This window comes from Nematolebias whitei, chromosome 7 (assembly GCF_014905685.2).
Source record: "Nematolebias whitei isolate Nwh7 chromosome 7, NemWhi1, whole genome shotgun sequence".
Taxonomy (NCBI): Eukaryota; Metazoa; Chordata; class Actinopteri; order Cyprinodontiformes; family Rivulidae; genus Nematolebias; species Nematolebias whitei.
In genome coordinates, this window is record NC_056504.1 from 30,298,378 (window position 1) to 30,319,755 (window position 21,378).

General features: G+C 39.4%; 3 protein-coding genes across 4 annotated transcripts; 2 read left to right on the forward strand and 1 right to left on the reverse strand.

The window, feature by feature from the left end:
- The first annotated feature begins 2,493 nt into the window (after window positions 1-2,493).
- On the forward strand, window positions 2,494-11,830 carry h6pd (hexose-6-phosphate dehydrogenase (glucose 1-dehydrogenase)). 2 transcript variants are annotated; one of them, XM_037679365.1, is made up of 5 exons: window positions 2,494-2,535; window positions 6,993-7,661; window positions 7,753-7,870; window positions 9,778-10,047; window positions 10,127-11,830. In XM_037679365.1, exons 2-5 carry the CDS (start codon window positions 7,020-7,022, stop codon window positions 11,470-11,472), a joined length of 2,376 nt encoding a protein of 791 aa, XP_037535293.1. In that variant the 5' UTR covers window positions 2,494-2,535; window positions 6,993-7,019; the 3' UTR covers window positions 11,473-11,830. The 2 variants fall into 2 exon arrangements, with proteins under 2 accessions (XP_037535293.1, XP_037535294.1); XM_037679366.1 differs by lacking the exon at window positions 2,494-2,535 and adding an exon at window positions 6,604-6,661.
- A 4,644-nt stretch (window positions 11,831-16,474) lies between these two features.
- On the reverse strand, window positions 16,475-18,468 carry LOC119412765. The gene is made up of 6 exons (XM_037679802.1): window positions 18,360-18,468; window positions 18,229-18,291; window positions 18,050-18,129; window positions 17,656-17,786; window positions 16,622-16,688; window positions 16,475-16,530 (listed from the first exon to the last, which is right to left on the reverse strand). Exons 1-6 carry the CDS (start codon window positions 18,431-18,433, stop codon window positions 16,475-16,477), a joined length of 471 nt encoding a protein of 156 aa, XP_037535730.1. The 5' UTR covers window positions 18,434-18,468.
- A 289-nt stretch (window positions 18,469-18,757) lies between these two features.
- Window positions 18,758-19,882, forward strand: rbp7b (retinol binding protein 7b, cellular). Its single transcript, XM_037679803.1, has 4 exons — window positions 18,758-19,028; window positions 19,150-19,328; window positions 19,433-19,534; window positions 19,675-19,882. The coding sequence occupies exons 1-4, from the start codon at window positions 18,758-18,760 to the stop codon at window positions 19,726-19,728; spliced, it is 606 nt and encodes a 201-aa protein (XP_037535731.1). The 3' UTR covers window positions 19,729-19,882.
- Window positions 19,883-21,378: the final 1,496 nt, after the last annotated feature.

Below are 21,378 nucleotides of genomic sequence, written 5' to 3' on the forward strand. Positions count from 1 at the left end.
ACTTGGGAGGGCTGATCACTACAGCTGTAAGGTGCAGTCTGCCCCCTAATTGTAGGTGTCCCAGATTTAATTACTCTGACCACCTTCACAAGTCCTAAACAAGAAGCTCTTACTCATCAAGTCTTCAGGAACAGCAGCCAAGGAAGTTCTGGCAGCTCCTGCAGGACCCAGTGCTGAGGCTTTTGTTCAGCAAGTAGCCCAGAAATGTAAATATCCAAACTAACTCTCTGAGGACCAGAGGAAAAATAATATTTCAAGCCTAACGTTCAGAAAATGAGAAGTTAAGTCGCTGTGCAAGATGAGACAGCTGGGCCGTGAGCGCTTTGGCGTCCACATCTGTTCGGAGAAATAAAAGGAAAGCGCCAGAAAGAATGCCTGGCAGTGTGGTCCACAACAATAAGACCATTCCTGAGCCAAATGGACACCTGCTTTGTTCGAGGTGGGCCTGGTGAGGACATGGGACAGCTGAACAATGCAGCGCAGTCAGGAGCTGACATTTATCCACCAAAAGTCATTTATACTGTTTGATTTTATTTTGGCTTGTTTTTGCTTTAGAATAAAAAAAAATGTTTGCTGTTATATTATTGTTCATTTGAAATCAGAGCTGACTGTTCACATCTAGTGATGACTTCACAACAGATGCGGGAGACAGTTTGCTCTGAGCCCAACAGAGGTCTCTCTTGTTACAACAAATACTAGTGAGGCAAGTACTCAGAATTAAATTAAAATACATCTGATTGAACCACCAACACTCAGCTCCGTCCATTCCTGCTGATTGAATTCAGACTATTAGACTGTTTGGTTTTGAAAGTTTTGTCTTTTGGGAGTTAGAAACATTTTCTTGTCTGTTTAGATGAGCAGGAAAAACTAAAAACAGAAAACTCAGCACTTTAGACAATATTTTTAAAAAGCAATGTTTTATATTAAAACAATCAGGATGCACGTTGTTTAAATTAGGAAAACTGAAGAACATTTACATTAACATTTTGGTTTGCATTGTTGCCTTTTGATTGTTTTTTCTTTCTTTCTTTCTTAACCTGACTTTTCTTGAAGTTTTTAAAACTTTGCCTCATTTCATGCCCTGATCTTATTGTTCTTTAGTGTTGACAAAGATGATTTTGTGCTTACATAAGACCCCATTTTTACACAAATTTGCATTATTATTTCCAATAAACAATCTATACATGGGGTTTTGAACCCAAACAATGCACTGCCTGGCAGATGTATCACTTCTATCACACAAAAATACCAGCTATAATGATATTTAATGGGACAATTTAAACTTTTAATCACAACAGTTCAATAATTTACTGTTTTAAAATAAATGATGACAAAAAAGTGCCTCAATAACTTCCATTTACTGTCTCGCTCTATTTTCTTCTCAACTTTTTAGGTAGCATTCAGATGTCAACCAATTTAGAAACATGAAATTTGAATCTTTAACAAACGGGCCTAAGGGAACAGTAGTATTTGTTCCTTTAATGCTATAATAATAATAATAGAAATTACTAGAGAAATTGTTTTTCCTGCAATAATGCAGTGAGAATGCGTATTGCTGAATGACTTTTGCTAAACGTTGTTGAAGAAGTTGAAACCAGGCTGAAAAGTTTTCATCACTAAACTGTTAATGTGAGTTGAGTTTGAACAGCTGAAAGCAGCAGAAAATGGAAAAAGTGTGTAGAAAAAGCTGAAATAGGAAGTTAGAGGTTGCATCAAAAATGCCTGAAATTACCAAACAGGAATGAGCAGGAAAAAAATGCTGAAATTATTTATTTTTTTTAATGGATGCTGAAAAAGCAAAAAAGATCTAAAATTAATAGAAAGAGACAGAAAAGAGCATACAAAGTTGAAAGTATAAGAAAGAAGCACAAAAGGCAGAACGCTGGTGAAGATGCTCAGTCGTCCAGGACATGGTAAACTCAATAAAGTTCAAGACAAAAACAACTGGACTTTATTTGTAACAGAAGATAAACAAAAGGCAGAAATCAGAAATAAATAAATAATATAAAAATAGAAGAAAACATTATAAAGCAAAAAAAAAAAAAAAGAGCCTAAAAATAGAAGAAATGAATGCTAAAGTAAAAAAAAAAAACTAAAAAGTAGCTAAAAGAGGCAGAAAAGAGTGAATTTAACAGAAAGAAGTTGAAAAAGAACACAAAAGCTTAAATAATTAGAAAAGAAGCTGTACCAGAACAAAAGCTGAAATGAGCAGAAACAGGTTTTAAGCAACACAAAGACAGATCCATTCATTTTCAATGAGGAAAAACATGGCGGAAAAAGATATCCAAAAGTTACATTTGCACAAATACCAAGTCAGCAGAAACGTCCTGAATGAGCTTCATATGTGAATTTTTACGTGCCTCTCAAAAAACCGTATGAAAACGGATATTATTCGAAACCATTATGAATCTGAAAGCGTTTAAAGAAGCTGACTGGACTCAAACACAACATAACGCACCGCGCTCGTGCGCTGAAAGGACAGTTGTGTCACGTGACCCGTACCGGAAGCGTCGTTTGATGGCTGACGCGGTGCAGGTTCGTAACCAGTTTGTTGTTGTATAGTTTTTGTTTGTTTGTCGCTTGCCGTTTCTTTCTTCGTGTTTCGCAGTTTAACATTCAAACAGTTTCTGTGGGCGTTTTGAAAACAGACGCCACTTTGTTTACTGGGACGTGTTTTGAAGCGGAAGTGAAGTTTGACAGCTAGCAGGTGGATCCTCCGAGGGACAAACGTGTCGCTTGTCATCTTCGTTTGGGTTTTTACCACAAATACATACCACTATAGGGACAAATAAAGCACGCCAAAAACCAATAAATCGGTTTTTAGTAGTTTGTGACAAATCCTAAATATCAGCGGAAACGCTGGTTTAGTTACGTCACGTTTTATTCATTTTTTGTTTGTTTGTTTTGTTTTTGTGGCTGATGGAGTCTCTGTTTGGAAAAGCTTTTGACCCAGCAGCGAAAGTCAGCTGGTCTTCAACAAGAACTGAGGCGATCTGACAGAAGCAGGCGAGCACATTTGTTGGGGGTACAGAATTAAACACAGCATCAGTGACGTAATGGGGGGGGGGGGGGGGAATTAATGCAGCAGTGGCAATTAAACCCCACCCCCTCATTTTTTTTAACCCAGGATGAAGTTAGACTGAGTCTTCAATCAATTTGAATAAAACTGATTTAACAACTAAACTACTCCTGTTTGTTGTTTATATGTTTGTTAATAATTGAATCAATATTAATACTAGACCCATCTTTGATAATTTCCCATGTACTACAACAATAATGAAAAACATGAGAGTGAGGCTATTCTTTTAGTAGAAACACCACTTTCTGTTAATGTTTGTTTCACAGTGCAAGTACTGTGCTCAGTCATTGCGTATAACAACTTGTAAAATAATGTAGAAAGAACCAACATAGGGTAACAAACAAACAAACACCTATTACAAACATTTTTTTGTCACCTTGGGATCCAGACAGAAAATGCACAACTTGGAACATTTTTACCAACAATACCTGAAACACTTTAGTCAGTGAGCTAGGAATATGTGGTTTGTTTAAAGCCTGCTGGTTTGTTCAGATTTATGATATCTAGTTTATAGCCATTCACACATTTTGTCACGTTGCACTCGCTTCAAAGTATTTTCCTGCTATTTTATGTGATAGACCAACCCAGTTACTATGAAGTGAAAGGAAGGTGATAATATGAAGCATGGTTTTGGCAACATCATGATGTGGGGATGATTTTCTTCAGCAGAGATGGGGAGGCTGGTCAGAGTTGATGGGAAGATGGATGGAGCTAAATATTTGGCAATCCTGGAAGAAAACCAGTTAGTCAGCAAAAGGCTTGAGACTAGGGCGAAGGATCACATTCAAGCAGGATGACCTGAAGCATATTACCAGAGCTACAAAGGAGCACTTTGGATCAAAGCAAGTTCATGTGTTAGAACGGCCGAGTCAAAGTCCAGCAGGATCTTCAGTCAATCTGACTGAGCTTCAGCTGTTTCACAAAGAAGAATGGGCTAAAAGTTCAGTCTAGATGTGCAAAACTGATGGAGACATCCCCCTTCCCCCTCAAAAAAAAAAAAAAAGAATCAATAACCGCTGCAACAGGTGGTTCTTCAAAGTAATGCCTCGTGTGTGTGTGTGTGTGTGTGTGTGGTTGGGGGGGGGGGGGGGGGCCGTTTATAAATGCACCCAATATTTTTCAGAATTTTGTATGATATATCAAACAATTTGAAAACCATACATCATTTTCCCTCCATTTCAAAATTATGCAATCCGTTGTCTTGTTCATCACATAAAATCCCATTAAAATGCTTTTTAGTTTGTGAGAGCCTTAGTGCCGTGGGGGCAGTACAGATACCAGCAACTTCCACATGGACCGATCCTCAGCAAGAAGTGAGGACACAGAAAGGAAGCCCTGTTCAGCTACGCATGTCATCTGACCACTGATTAGGAGGACCCCCCCCCCCCCACACACACACACACACTCTTACGGGTTCCTTCAGCTTTTCCTTGAAGAGTCACGTTTGACAGAGTACCCTTAGCCCTCACTACTTGGGCAAACCACTTCAGTTTCTTCTTGATCTGCATTAGGAAGGAGTCGTGATCTCTGATGATGTCTACATTTGTAGTGTGGGAGGACCAGTGGACCTGAAGCTGGTGTCAGTGGCTGGTGTGGTCGTAACGTGGCAAAATGTGGAAATGCTTAAAGTAACTTACAAGTAGCTGAGGGCTATTTAGATATTAGTCCCACTCATAAGAGAACATTTTACCGTTCATGGAGTTCTTTCTGGATCATTATGTACAAAATTGTCCTCAGATACACAAACAAACACGTCAGGAGGTTTTTCCTCTCCACTTATCAGAGTCAGAGTTTCTTTATTGTCATTCGCACCTCATGTGGTACATGTGGTGGAGCGAAATTATGTACACGGGGTCCCAGTTACATCCAACAATAAAATGTCTAAGAAAAACAGTAATAACATCTAAGATATGAACTAAGAAAAACATCAACTAAATATACACTAAGCACTTTTTTTAACTGAGCACTTTTAAAAGTGCTCAGTTAGCCGATGGTTCTTACTCATGTAGACAATTTGATCCAGTTAATGTGTTCTGGTTTGGACCCTTGATATGAAGAAACGCTATTAAAAGACCGTCTTCAATAACTGCAGTGTTTGATAGTCTGTTAAGAATGACTTGAGCTTTCTTTATTGCAAGCGTAGGCATCTGAATTGATTTGGTGCATGAAATGTGATGTAACAGAAGATTTTATTTAGATTTTGGAAACTTGGGGCAGCTTGTGACTTTGGAGGATTCAAGTGTGGAAAATGTGGATTAGAGCTACACAAGATTAATGTCAAAATCATCAGTTGTGACCAAAAAGACTTCATCGATTCATGTGGCGAGCCCAGTAGTCCTGAATAAAATAAAAAAAAACTCAAGTGAAATTCAGCTGCTGCTGAAACCGTCATAAAGTGACCTTTGCTGTTTGTATTTTTACTGAGCAAACATGACGGCGCTGCTGGGACTCCAGATGTTGATCTCACTCATAAAATCAGTTTCATCCTGGGGGTGTTCTGTTTACTCCGATAAGAGAGAGGGGAAAAAAAAAAGTTTTATTAGTGAAGTTAATAATCTTGATTGTGGCTATAATTCTAAAAACCAAAGCAACATGTATTTGAATTATAAAAATAAAAAAAAAGTATCCTGCACCAAAACGTTATGACATTTGACTAAGTCTAATCTTCAAGGTGTCTGCATGTTTTTAAATTGTGTAACGTCTTCATTTGTTCTTAAACTTGTAAAAGAATAGCTAGAAGTTTATATAAAAAACATAAGTAGAATATTTTTTAAATTTCAAATCTTCTTGACAGTTGTGGCATTCCTCAGAGTAATAGTTAATTGAGCCAAATATTTTTTTTTAAATTTCATTTCATTGGGACTGAATAGTAAATGTAACCATACAATTTATTTATCTGTAAATAGAAGCATCACCATCAGCTGGAAAGATACTGTAAGTTGACTCAAACAGTTTTGTTTTGATAAAAAAAACAACTACATTTGGAGTGCACAATGTTTTATCAAGGTGCAACAGTTTTGCTCGTTATATTCAGTATGGTGTGCTAAATGAAGTCGGGAGCTTTTGTTTTTAAACCTGTTGAATTTGATTAAATATTTTAAAAAATAATATAATAATATGATCAGCCCACTGTGCAGCATCAGCCCATTAAAAAGTATTCTTGCACGTCGATCACTTCTAATGATTTGCGATGTAAAACTTAATGTTTTGCTGATTTTAGATTTTCAGACCAGTGCGTTGTAACTTTCCATCTTTTGGTTTATTGTTAAAAATAGTAAGGAGGTTTAGATCGGATTTCTTTAAAAAAAAAAAAGGGGGGGGGGGGGACGTGAAATGTATATATTTAGTTTGGTTCATTCTTTTAAATCTTGCTTAATAGAAAACTTTCTTTCCTTGCAAAATTCTCCATATGTGGGTGGGATTTCCCCAAAATGCGGTGAACAGCACGACTGCGACTGGAAGCTCAACGCCCTCCGAGCAAAGAGCAAAAGTCCACTCGCCTGCTTTGTATCATTTATTGCTACAGACTGAATCCGTGTCTGTCCGGGGAGTTGGAAAGACTAGGGACCAAGGCTTTGCTAAGTAATTATCAATTCTATCTATTGCGTATTTAATGTTGTTAGAGTTTTAAATCTGTGGTGGGTCTTTTGTCTGTTGGACATAAATCATCTGGTCTGATTGAAATCTTATTTGTAGAATGCATTTAGATTGCCTAAAAGATGCATCGCATGTGCCAACCTGTATTATTGCTCATGAAGAGGAAATTGAAATTGGAATTATAGTTTTTTTGTTTCTAGAAAACAAATTGCACTTTCACTTGATTATTTTTTTTTTGGCTCAGCCAAAGTGTTAAATTTGTATTTGTCCTTGAAGTTTTAATTGCTCCACCGTGCTTGTGTTGCTTTGTTCACAGAGGATTTTGGACAGCCAGGACTAGAAGATGCTTGGAACAGTCTTCCTGCTACTGGTTGCTCTCTGTGCCAGCGGGGGGTTTGGTGAGGAACGAGAAGAGGTGCAGAGACCTGGTCATGTTTCTGTGATCATAGTGGGGTCAACGGGGGACCTGGCACGTAAATACCTGTGGCAGGGATTCTTCCAGCTGTACGTTCACCAGGTCAGTAGCGGTCACACCTTTTCCTTCTATGGAGGAGGACTGTCCCCTGCAGAGAAGGCCACACCTGTCCTCTTTGAGATCCTGAAGGCAGTCACGTGCTCAAAGGATGTATCGCCGGAACGGTGTGCCATCATAAAAGACCAGTTCCTGCGGCTCTCGCAGTATCGGCAGCTGAAAACTGTGGAGGACTACCAGCACCTGGCCAAGCACATAGAGCAACAGCTTCAGCAAGAGGGCATGAGCGAGGCAGGGAGACTCTTCTACCTCTCTGTTCCAGCTTTTGCATATGCAGACATCGCTGAGAAGATTAACAGCACTTGTAGGCCAACCGGTGGGCCTTGGCTGAGGGTCGTGCTCGAGAAACCTTTTGGACACGACTATAACAGCGCTCAAGTGCTCGCAACTCAACTTAGGAGCTTTCTGAATGAAGATGAAATGTACAGGATTGATCACTATTTGGGAAAACAGGTAAAAATAAACATGCACATCATGCAGTTTTTTTTTTTTTTTTTTTTACAATTCATGTGTTAATTTTTACACTGTTGTGTTGTGGAGAAAGGTTGTGTCAAAGATACTTCCCTTCAGGACAGAGAACGGAAAGGTTTTGGATCGCATCTGGAACAGGCACCACATCGAGAGAATAGAGATTGTTTTGAAAGAGACCCTGGACTGTAAAGGTAATTAAACATTTAAAAAATAAATTGAATTGCTGCTATGGGTAAAATAGACTTTGGCCTTATTTCAGGCTTTGTGTGTCCAGTTTGGAAATCATCTGGGGACTTGTAATATTTCACATCATCGGTCCTATTGAGGGACTTACTCGCAAAATAAAATAAAATAAAAATAAATGTATGCACAGAACCAGCCACATGCATCAAACCATGATCACACCTGACCCTGAGCGCCTTCATGTCCCTGAACCTGTGCCATGTTAGATCTTATATAAGCTGAAACATGCTGACAAAGTGGTATATAGAACATTTGTAGCCATGCAGACAAAATATAAACTCTTAAGGTCCTTAAAAATGTTATATTTATGTAAATTGTGAGGGGATTTTTGGTCAGTGTTTATGGATGTTTTATCACAACTAATCTTAACTGCCCATGAACCATGTGTGAGCTACCAGAGAGTTCTTTACATTGAATGAGGAGCTGATTGGATCCTTCATGTGCTGTGTGACCGAGGCCCTCTGAGCCTGCGTCTGAGCCGAGAGCTGATAAGCGTAGAAATAACAATTCTTGCAGGCAGATTCTCGTGACAGGGTTCCATGCATGTAGAACATCTGTACAGCTGTGTAACCTGTGAGAAAACTCAGCCCTTGCACGTAAAACTGGTTAAAAATCTTCTCGTGTCCTCAAGTGTGGCTTCTTTGAGTAAGTAAGATGAATAGATGAGATTTTTATCCAACATAAATACTATTTCAGATGAACTTATGGAATCATTGCAATGGTTTATTTTAAAAACTGAGCCTAAATGCAAAATCGGTGCACTCAAAGCTCCTCTCCTGCTTCTTCCAGAGGAATTAGAAGAGTAAAATTGCAGCCAAATGCTACTATTGAAATCAATTAATCAGCTGATAAGTATAATCAGCTGATTAATACATTTGGGGACCCTTCTGCTTTTACAAAACCTGAAGGGTGGTCAGCAGAACAAGAATGTATTGTTAAATTATGTGGCACAACTTAAGTTTGTAGAGTTGTTTCTGATTATTTTTTTATTTTTACAATGAACAAAGAAGAGTAGACAGTTTATCCCCAAAGGGAAATTGTTTCTCGTTGAGAGAACATGAGGTGTTCTAGCTCCTAAAAACAAAATAAGGTATTTGTATTTGCATACAAACACAGTGAAGACAGAAAAAATGATGATAACAGTTCTGTTTCAGACAAAATATAAAACCCAAGACGACACTCAAGCAACAGACTATATTAAAAGAAAAACTGTCAAGACCATGGTGAACGTTTTTCATCAAAATGCAAAGCAACACATTTGTCAACATAAACAGCGCAAAGGCTAAAACATTTGTACCAAATGTTATGCACGGTGGTGGAGGACTGATGATCTGGGATTGTTTAGCAGAAAGAAACCGTGCAGTGTTTGATCTAAACTACAGTAGTCCCTCGCTACTTCGCGGTTCGTTTTTTGCTAACTCGCTCTATCGCGGTTTTTTTTAAATATGATTGGACATGACACATAGTTGGCTGATTGATGGATGAGCTGCACGATTGGCATGGAATTTTTATTTAAATAAATAATTTAGCACCTGCTGCACAGTATGCAGCCCACTCTGCAGGAGAAACTTCCTCCTCCGTCAATCTACGTTCTGCAGCGGAGAAGTGGACGTGGCCGAGAGCATGACATGACATGCTAATAATTATAATTTAATCTGTGACTCAGCAGCTAAAGCTTGGCAAAATCTGGATCCTGCAACAATACAAGGATCCCATGGATACCAGCAAACAGAAAACATGTTTTTTTTTACCTACAAATCTGTTAAACATATGACAAAAAGTGTACCTTTTTTCCACGATTACTTAATTTCTTTGTAAATCTGTGTTTGCACTCTCTCTATTTTAATTGCAAAAGGTCGTGCTGCCTTCTACAATGAGTACGGGGTGATCAGAGATGTCCTGCAGAACCACCTCACCGAGGTCATGACGCTACTGACCATGAAGCTCCCTGCGAACGTGAGCAACAGTGAAGAAGTTCTTCGAAACAAGCTGCAGGTCCTCGGTTCCATGCTACCTTTAGGAAAGAACCAAGCTGTGGTTGGACAGTACCAAGCCTACAAAACTGAGATCCAGCAGGAGCTGAATAAAACAAAGGATCACGTGAGCCTAACTCCAACATTTGCAGGTGAATTTAAGATTATGCAGGATTTTCTACCATTTAGTTCAATGAGAATAAAGTGATGACATGTGTGGTTGTGTTTCAGCTGTCCTGGCCCACATGGACGAGCCTCAGTATGAAGGGGTGCCTATTCTTCTCATCTCAGGGAAAATGTTAGACGAACGAGTGGGATATGCACGCATACTTTTTAAGAATGATGTGTTTTGCGTTCAGAACCACCACAGCGTTCTCTGCAAGCCCAAACAGATAGTGTTCTACTTTGGCCACGGCAGTCTTCAGTACGCTGCCGTCCTTGTCAGTAAGAATTTATTCAAGCCAGTTTTAAAAGACCACGAGTGGAAGGAAGTGACTGAGCATGCGGACGTCAACATTTTAGGTCTTCACATTTCAGACTACTATGTCCATACTCTGATAAAGGAAAAGGAAGCTTATGCAGAACTTATATCTCACGTCTTAGCTGGACGAAAGAATAGTTTCATCAGTACTGAAAACCTGTTGGCCTCCTGGGGTTTATGGACACCGCTTCTCATTGGCCTGACCGGCTCTTTCCCCCGAATCTACCCTGGTGGTGCCGACAACGGAGACATGCTAGATGTCCATCTGAAAGGGAAAGAGATCCACTACAGCAGCGAGGTGCTAATAATCGAACCTGATCACGTAGGAGGCACGGCGGCTAACAGTTTCCAGGTGATGCAGGGCAAGTTTCGCAGCACCGACATGGTGTCTGCCTGGACTGAGGAGCTGGTTGAGAGGCTGGCTGCAGACATGGAGGAAGCAGCCGTGGCAGCGGTGAACACGGGCACCGTTTTCCATCTCGCCCTGTCTGGAGGGTCGACTCCTCTTGCTTTGTTCCACCGGTTGGCTCTGCACCACTTCGCCTTCCCCTGGTGGAACACCCATGTGTGGATGGTGGATGAGCGCTGCGTGCCGCAGACTGAACCGGAGTCCAACTTCTACAACCTGCACCAACACCTGCTGCAGCATGTGAGGATACCCTATTACAACGTGCACCCCATGCCTGTGCAGCTCAACCAGCGGCTGTGTGTGGAGGAGGATGGAGGAGCACTGCTGTACGAGACGGAGCTCAGCAGACTGGTTAATGGCTCCAGCTTTCACTTCGTGCTGCTAGGTGTTGGATACGATGGCCACACAGCCTCCCTGTTCCCCCGTGGGAAGCTGAGTGAACTCGGGGAAAATCTGGTAGCGCTCACGGAGAGCCCCACCAAGCCTCATCAGCGCATGAGCCTCACTTTCAGTGCTATTAACCGAGCACGCAAGGTTGCTCTGTTGGTGATGGGCAAAGGCAAACATGAGCTGGTTACCCAGCTGAGCCGAGTGAAGGACACTGCAGACAAATATCCCGTCACTGGAGTGAAACCTGCTAATGGCAGCCTTGTCTGGTATATTGACTATGATGCACTTTTAGGGTAGGAGGGTTTATATTTTTAAACTTTCAGACTTAAATTCTCTGAAGCTGCTTCATCTGGATCCCTGGTTGGTGGAAAAAGACTAAATATGAACCATCCCAGAGAGGACAAGTACACGTTGTAGTTTAACTACAAACCAAAGATACTTGATATTACTCTTTTTAATGTTCTGTTTACTTTTCCCCCAGTTTGAGTTTAATCAGAACAGAAAAAATGTTTTTGTAATTTATTAATTTAAAGGCTTTGTGCAACATTTTAACCCATTGGCATCGAGGGGGTGGGTAATATTTCATTTATGCTGGTAGTTAGGGATGCACAATATTATCGGCATGGTATCATTCTCGGCAGATATTAGCGATAAAGTTGTATGTATATATATATATATATATATATGTATTACATCATTTTCAGCCCCCTTTTTGGCATCTGCATTTGGTATCAAGCCAAATTGACAAAGACCATGCAGAATAATGTATTTTAACTCCACAGCAGAGAACGCTATTTAGTCTTTGTAAGTAGGTCTAGGGGAAAAAAAATATTGGTATTGGTATCAGTTATCGGCCAAATAAGTTTTAACACATCGGCATATCAGCCAAAAATCCAATATTGTGCATCCCTACTGGTAGTTATTTGGTTCAAACAATGTGGTTCAATTTACTGAAAGGTGAATGTTTATTTGAATTTCTTTCTGAAAGAGTGAATATGTATAGACATTTTAAAAGTTAATCAGAAGTATATAAGTGTGAGATGAGTGGAAACAGATCTGAATCACACACGTCTGCAGTTTACAGATTATGCAGCGTGTGATAAACTGTGGTGCTAAAAGCCAGTTTGAACAAACTAAAGTGATTTCTGTGACTCATATCTCAGGTAGATTTGCAAATATAATTGCAGTTTTCTATGTAATCTGCCATTTTTGTATAATTTCTAAATATCAAATATGTACGTGCTTACAAAAATGATTTTACTTAGAAGGAAAATCAATGCACATGCTATAATTTTAAATGATGTTTAATATATTTGAACTAAAACAAAAAAAAGTTGTGGCTTCAACAGTGGCATTCTTTTAAGGAAATGTATTAAATGCAACTTGGAGATTTTGATTTGTGTGTGCAACAATTTCAGGCAGCTTCTGGTGGATTTTGAAAGCCTGTACATTAAGTTTACATGTTGACCCTTCAATAACGTTTTGAGAATTTCAACAAGAACGCTGTTCTGAATTTGATCAACATGAATAAATTGAAGAGTAATAGAAATTTCTATACATCCTTAAATTTTCCTAAATGTAAAACATTAAAGCAGTTAAAATAATTATGCTCAGCATATTACAAATCAGTGATCTAGAATTCTTGGGCCAAAAGACTGTCTTTATAACCTTGTGTAAAGCCTGCCATACAAGTTTCTGCTTAAAGAAAAATAAACAGTGCAGTTTGTCTCGCCATATTTTACAGATTTACTGTCAAAACAGAAATGAAGGAAGAGCTCAGCCTGTTCAGACTGGTGAACTCCCATATTCAGCCTCTGGCCATCACTCTGCATCATCACTGCTGAAAACTGTAAAAAGAGGAGGTTACCATAGGTCACACTGCTGAGAGCAAAGCAAACCCTAAACAATCTTTAACAATCTTGCAAGAAAAAAAATAAAAAAAAAACCAGTCAATATTTGCAAAGTACTTCCTTTTTTATAAAAACTATTTTAGGCTACCGATCATATTGATTGTACAAACCGGATTCCAAAAAAGTTGGGACACTAAACAAATTGTGAATAAAAACTGAATGCAATGATGTGGAGATGGCAAATGTCAATATTTTATTTGTAATATAACATAGATGGCAGATCAAAAGTTTAATCTGAGTAAATGTAACATTTTAAAGGAAAAATATGTTGATTCAAAAATTCACAGTGTCAGCAAAGCCCAAAAAAGTTGGGACAAGTAGCAATAAGTGGCTGGAAAAAGGAAATTGAGCATATAACGAACAGCTGGAAGACCAATTAACACTAATTAGGTCAGTTGACAACATGATTGGGTATAAAAAGAACTTCTCAGAGTGTCGGTGTCTCAGAAGCCAAGATGGTAAGAGGATCACCAATTCCACCATTGTTGCGCAGAAAGATAGTGCAGCAATACCAGAATGGTGTTACCCAGTGTAAAATTGCAAAGATTTTTAAGTAATCATCATCAACCGTGCATAACATCATCAAAAGATTCAGAGAATCTGGAATAATTGCTGTGCGTAAGGGTCAAGACCGTAAAACTCTACTGGATGCTCGTGATCTCCGGGCTCTTAAACGTCACTGCACCTCAACAGAAATGCCACTGTCAAGGAAATAACAGAATGGGCTCAGGAATACTTCCAGAAAGCATTGTCGGTGAACACAATCCATCGGGCCATCCGCCGTTGCCAGCTGAATCTCTACAGTGCAAAGAGGAAGCCATTTCTAAGCAAGTTCCACAAGCTCAGACGTTTGCACTGGGGCAGGGGTCATTTAAAATGGAGTGTGGCAAAATGGAAGACTGTTCTGTGGTCAGATGAGTCACGATTTGAAGTTCTTTATGGAACACTGGGACGCCATGTCATCCGGACCAGAGAGGACAAGGATAGCCCAAGTTGTTATCAATGCTCCGTTCAGAAGCCTGCATCACTGATGGTATGGGGTTGCATGAGCGCTTGTGGCATGGGCAGCTTGCATGTCTGGAAAGGCACCATTAATGCAGAGAACTATGTTCAGGTTCTAGAACAACATATGCTCCCATCTAGACGTCATCTCTTTCAGGGAAGACCCTGCATTTTTCAACATGATAATGCCAGACCACATTCTGCAGCAATCACAACATCATGGCTACGTAGGAGAAGGGTCCGGGTACTGAAATGGCCAGCCTGCAGTCCAGATCTTTCACCTATAGAGAACATTTGGCGCATCATAAAGAGGAAGGTGCAGAGAAACTGGTCTCTGTCCCCAGACGTCTGTTGAGTGTTGTAAGAAGAAGGGGGGATGCCGTACAGTGGTGAAAATGGACTTGTCCCAACTTTTTGGGGATTTGTTGACGCCATGAAATTTGGAAACAGATTTTTCCCTTAAAATGATACATTCTCTCAGTTTAAACTTTTGATTTGTGATTTGTGTTCTATTCTGAATAAAACATTAGATGTTGGCACCTCCACATCATTGCATTCAGTTTTTATTCACAATTTGTTTAGTGTCCAACTTTTTTGGAATCCGGTTTGTATATCCTTACACACACACACATACAGTATGTATATGCATACATATGCAGCACTTAAGATATTACTACAAATACAGAGCGTAAAATGACGGGATTAAAAGTTCCTGCAGACCAGAACAAGGATGTTTGAGATTAAAGCATGATCCAACTAGAGAAATTGCATTTCCTGTGAAAATGCAGTGTGAACACTTATTGCAGAAAAACTTGCTGCAAAACAGCTGAAATTAGCTAAACACATGCTAAATCTAGCTGAAATGGAAGAACAAGCCTAAGTTGGTAGAAGTAGAAAGAACGCATATTTGCTAAATTAGGTTTAAATAAGCAGAAATTAGCATAAGAGGAAATTTGCAAAAAAAATTAGGAAAAAAAAAAGTAGCTGAAAAGGCTAATCACGCTTTTTGCCTTTCCCACCCACATTTTGATGTCCATAATCACGCTTAATCAGATGGAAGCAGAAAGAGCTGAAATAAGCCCAATAAATGTACAATTAGCTGAAAAAGATTAAATTTGCATAAACTGCTAAATAGTAGCTGAAATTGCGGAAAAAGCTGAAAGTAGCAGAACTTGAAAGGAGTAGAACAAGCTTAAATTAGCAGTGAAAAGTTTATTAGGGCCGTGTGATGGACTTGCGACCTGTCCATGGTGTACCCCGCCCCTCGCACTGTGATTGCTGGACATGGGAACCGGCGACCCCGGTGACCCAAAATGGAAGAAGCGGGTAAAAAGATTATGGATGGATGGAAGTTAATTAGGCTAAAAGTAGAAGAAATTATACCGCAAATCTTGAATTTATATGAAATTACCTAAAAAGTATAGCTGAAAAAGGTAAAACAAACTAGCACAAGAAAACAGAAAGAACATGTTTGCCCAATTAGGCTGAAAGAAGCAGAAATGAGCACAATATAAGTGGAAATATGAAAAAAGCTGAAATCAGAAAGAAGCAGCTGAAAAGTAGCTAAAAATTCAGAAAGAAGCTTAAAATTACCAGATGGAAGGGGAGAGAGCACAATTTTGCTGAAGGATGAAAAATGTTGAAATTAGTACAAAAAATGTGAAATTAGCCAAAAAAGCTAAAATTAGCATAAAACAGCTAAATAGTAGCTGAAATAGCAGGAAAAGCTGAAACTTGCATAAATAAGCTGAAATTAGCAGAATGAAGTTGGAAGAAGCACAAAAATGTAGTTGGAAGAAAGAATCTGAAAGGAGCACAAAAGAGCTGAAAAACAGCAGAAAGTAGCTGGAAATATAAAATTTTGCACAAGGAAGCTGAAAGAAGCTGAAGCAGAACAAAATGTGAAAGCAGCAGTAAAAGGTTGCTAACAGATGTAAAGATGTGAAGGATGTAAAATGAGCTCAGTTCTTTATCAGTGAGAAAAAAAACGGCAGAAAAGGCTAAATATTTCAAAAAGCTAAACTATATGGACGATGAATCTGCCTCTTAATCATTCAAACAATAATGGATTCTTAAATTATGGGACCTCAAAATAAACTTTGAATACATTTTTTTAGTATTACATTATGGTTTACAACACTATAATATTCATTAACTCATTATTCAGTAAAACATTCTGATACTCAAACATTTCTAAACAAGCAAGACATCTGCTGTTCTGCAGTAAGTGTTAAAAGGTGACATGGATTAGCTCACTTGCACTTTTCTTGGTTTTGTTATGGTGTAATGTTTCAAGCTGCTGGCGGCACAGAAACCTCATGAATTCTTTAAACGTGCAGGGTCAGATGGCAGCGTGGGGACAGCTGGACCCTTTCGGCTTGTCCCCGTCACTTGTCCCACTGCCTTTTGGTTAACCACAATCCCCCTCTCACCGCAAAAAACACTAAACAGACACAAACAGGTGTCACTTTTTTTTAAACTAGAGATTATTTCTGTCAGTGATCCAGTCTGTGCTGGAGAGAAATGTCCCTCACCTGTGCAGAGCGTGGAGGCCACCGTTAGCGCTACAGACGTGTAGTACAGCTCTGGAGTGGTCTTGGCCTGTGAATATGAATGAAAAAAAAATAACTGATGTTGATTTTCTGCTTTAATAATGTCACCCTTCGCTTGAAAGTCAAATGTCTTCTCAAAATATTTCATGAACCATTGAACAGATTTTAAACTTTTAAGAAATAGTCATCATGTACAGTACATCTACAACTCATTAAACTTGTTTTTTTCCACTATGGGAGTGTGGTAATTGTTGGACTTAAGTTTGTTTGTGGCTTCTCGGACTGAAGAAGTCCTTCGAATAAAAGGATGAAACATCTCAGGAAAAATAAAAACACAGAACCAGATGACCTGACTGGACATTGATGGATTTGTACCTGGATTATTGAGCATGAACTGTTGGTACAACTCATTAACTTTTAGAGCCAATCAAAGATGGCCACCTAACCAAGTTATTCAGTATTAGCAAACACAAGCTACAACTCAATGTATTCTACAGGTAGTAAGCTAAAATTTTACGTGGTAGTAGCTGAGAGTCAGTCATAATATCACAAAAGAGCGTGAAATCTTATGCCATTTTCAAGGTTTAACCAGAACTTCCAATTCCATCATGTCTCATCATGGGATGATTTGTTCGTCTAAAACGCATGATAGGCAGTGGACGATATGATTTCCTTCAAGAAATGCCAATTTATGAACATCGTTTCTTGTACGGGTGGCACGGTGGCACCGTTAGAGCTGCCACCTCTCAGCGAGCAGGTCGTCGATTCAAATCCCGGTCGTGGGACCTATATGGGTGGAGTTTGCATGTTCTCTCCATGCATGCATGGGGGATCCTGGTACTCCGGTTTCCCCCCACAGACCAAAAACATGCATGTTAGGATGATTGGTAACTCTAAATTGTCCCTAGGTGTGAGTGAATGGATGTATGTCTCGTTTGTCTCCAGGGTGTCCCTGTGATGGACTGGACACCTGTCCAGGGTGTCCCCCGTTGATGGATGGATGGATGGATGCTTACACATGCTGTTGCTGTGAGAGTCAGGATGGCAGAACTTAGTCCGTGTCCACATGACAGCAGTCCAAACACATGATAGGCAGCCCACAAGCTCTGACAAACTGGATCCATCAGTGTGAAGATCACTGAAAAACCTTAAAATATAAGAACATGTCAATGTTGCACATTCAGAGCTTTGGAGCTGTATGATTCATTCATTCATCCTTTATTTATACAGGTTAGTCTCATTGAGTCACGAGGACTCATTTTCAAGAGGGACCTGTTTTAAACAATAAAACCCACAGGTGAGGTACACACAACAATAAGCAGTCATAAAAAGCAAATAAAATAAAAAGTAAATAAACGTAGTGATGCGAAACAAAATGAAACGAGCTACATGATGACTGACAGGACTCACCGGAAGCGATGATGGACAAGGCAACAGAGATCGCCAAGTTGTTCAGAAGAGGCTGCCTGCAGTATCTTGAAGATTTGGGCCTTAAAATCAAACACACACACACACGGTTGTAAAATGCTCCCCCTTCGATGCAAGTAACTCATGATCCATGGCTGAATGCCACAACCTGCACCAGTTACCTTCCCATAACAAAGACCTGAGGGGCCAGAACCACGACAATGAACACTGCATTCACTACCTGACTGTGAACAGAGAACAAAAGCATCAGGATAAAATCGCATTTGTCATCTGCAGCTATAGACAGACTTACAATTTTAACCTCTGACCCGGTGGGATCCATCTGCTGCTGTGATATGCCATGAAGACCAGCATGTAATGAAGCATTGATGCAACACATCCAGACAGGCAGGAGCTGGACCTCTGCTGCTGGTGGCTGCACGCTCTGAGGAAATATTAGGTTTCAGAGCTGCAGACTTTCTCAATCCTTCTCCCTGAGGCACGAATCCCTGCATGTTTTACTTGTTTCCCTACTTCAGCGCACCTGATTTCAATCGGTAGGCAATTGGGCCTGTGTAGAGGTTGATGACAAGCTGATCAAATGTATCATTTATTTTATTTGTTTTGCCCAAATTTAGCCTCAATTCTGTTTGTAAGACGTGGGAAACATCACATCCTGCACAGATTAATCAGGAACAGGGATATTTCATGATGTCTGAAAAAGAAAGAAAGAAAACAAACTCTGCAGCTCCACCCACTCACCTCGTCTCCTCCACTAAATGTGATGAAAATATCTGGGGGAAGCGTCACATCCACGCCTTCCCCATATTGAGCCACTATAAAACATTTAATGCAACAACCCTTCACTCCTGCTCTTCCTCCAGACGAGTCCTCAAGCAAACGTCCAACATGCCTGCTGACTACAACGGATCCTGGGACATGATCAGCAGCGACAACTTTGATGGTTATATGGTCGCACTTGGTAAGTTGGGTTATTTCTGGGGGAAAAAAAAAGAAGCATTTTGTTTATTAGTTTAAACAAACGATGGAAAAGTCCATGTATTAAACGGAAGTGTGTTAAAATGTTTCTCTTCACCGTGCAGGCATTGACTTTCCAACACGCAAGGTCGCCTCTTTGCTGAAGCCTCGGAAGGTGATCAAGCAAGATGGAGATTGTTTCATGTTCCAAACCGTCTCCACTTTGAAAACCTACGAGTGCTCGTTCAAAATTGGAGAGGAGTTCGATGAGGTGACCAAAGGAATGGACAACCGCTTGTGCAAGGTAACTATGTTGGAATCAAACTTTTAGCTTTTAAAGTTTAACCTGGTCTCTGCCATTTGTGCCACTTGGCTGATTGGATGTAACTTTTTTTATTTTATTGTCAGAGTGTGGTCACCTGGGATAATGATAAGCTGGTGTGTGTTCAGAAAGGAGAAAAGGAAAACAGGGGCTGGACTCACTGGATCCAGGGAGACGAGCTTCATCTGGTATGACTGCACGTCTTTAATGTTCTGCAAATGCAGAAGAACTCAACTCCTGAACCTTATGCATGTTTAATGGTTTGTGCATGCTCTTTGCTGAAACCTTCATGAAGTTTAGCTTTTTATTTTTTTTATTTCTTTTTCAGGAGCTCAAATGTGAAGGCCAAGTGTGCAAACAAATTTATAAAAAGGTCCAGTGATCCTGCGTTTTTACGACCAATCAACACTACTTGTTTGGTGCTTCTATCAAATGAGCTGAGAAAATTCTGCGCCAGCTGTCATGCCTACTAATAAAAAGAGGAAAAGTTTCTTGTCTTTATTTATTTTTTCAAAATTCAATAAGTATATTGCTTCCTGTAAAACGAGAAGGCAATAAAAGCTTCGAATTTACAACTTTCAGGCTCTTTAAAAGGGGGAAAAGTTGGATACCAGAGGAAGGTCATGACTAAATGTACAATCTTTCAAACTATGGTACTAAGAGCAACTCTTTGTGGTGTGTGGGGTTTTTTTTTTTTTTTTTTTTTTTTTTTTTTTTTTTTTTTTTTTTTTTTTCCTTCCGTAACTTGCAGTCAAAAGAAAATCCGATCTAGTTTGTCAAGGTGATGTACTTGTGGTGATCGAGGTTCTCAGACATAATTTTGTCTAGTGTCTTCACACCTGCCTTGCTGAGGGACGCAGCCAGACTCTGTCCTTGAACTGGAAAACACTTTCAGGTGTTTAGTTTCTGGCACATCTTTGTCTAGACTTTGCAGATTTCCAAGTGCACTCTTTCCTGCTTGTTCCTCTAAACATAAAATTTAGCATTTGCTGAAGGAATGCATATCAACCACCTTGCATGCCAAGTTTAAACAAGGATGTAGAGCAATCTGTTGGCACTCTGTATATGGTGGGAGTGACTTTGCTACAAGAGCATTTATCAAATTTGCTTTTAGTTTTAAAATGTCATGTGCCTTTTTTTTTTTTTTTTTTTTTTAAGACCATAGGCAGCTTAATTATTCCAAGTAGCTTCAATTAAATTTTGTACACGTGTTCATCCATTACAGAATGAATATCCAGCTCTGATTAGACAAAATCATGTTTTTCTCTACTGGCTCTTAAAATGAGTGTTCTTGACTTCATAAGGAATTTTTTTTTTTTTTATGTGCGATTCCTTCTGAAAGTTGGAAACCCCGGTGTATACTGCTACAGATGACTAAAAGATTCTGCACAAGCCCAATAAATCTTTAGAAGGGTTAAATCTTTAACAGGAGGGAGAAAATGTTCAAATCACATCTCAGATTTGGACACAGGAATTAAACGGAAATGAATGTGAATGCTGTGGAGAAGATGAGACTGAGCATGTGTTGTACTACCAGAAATACAAATGTGAAAGAACTCAACGGAGTCCCTAAAATGAAACGCAAGGTTTGATCCAATAGAATCATTGCAGAATACAAAATCTCTATAGGCTTTTAACATAGGGCTCTGCAACCTGCAGCTCTGGAGCCACATGCACATCCATCTCTTTCAAGCTTTGACCAAAACTAACAAGTTTCATTCATTTAACAAAAAGGCCAAGTTTTAACCATTTTGCTCCAATTTATTTTGCAAAAATGTGAACATTTCTTCAAAGTAGGATACTTGATTTTTTTTTTCCCACAATTAAAAATAAAATGAAGGCCTAACTAGTTTTTTAAAAAATATTTTATTCCTTTACAAGAATTTTGTAATCTTGTCTTAAAATTTCTCTTTTTTTTTTCTGGCTGCCGTCTTCGGGGGTGCCACAGTGAACCAACTTGCACAAAGACTTGGCGATTGTTTTTAAGCTAGATGTCCTTCCTGACACAACCACAGGCCTCTGTGTGGAGCAG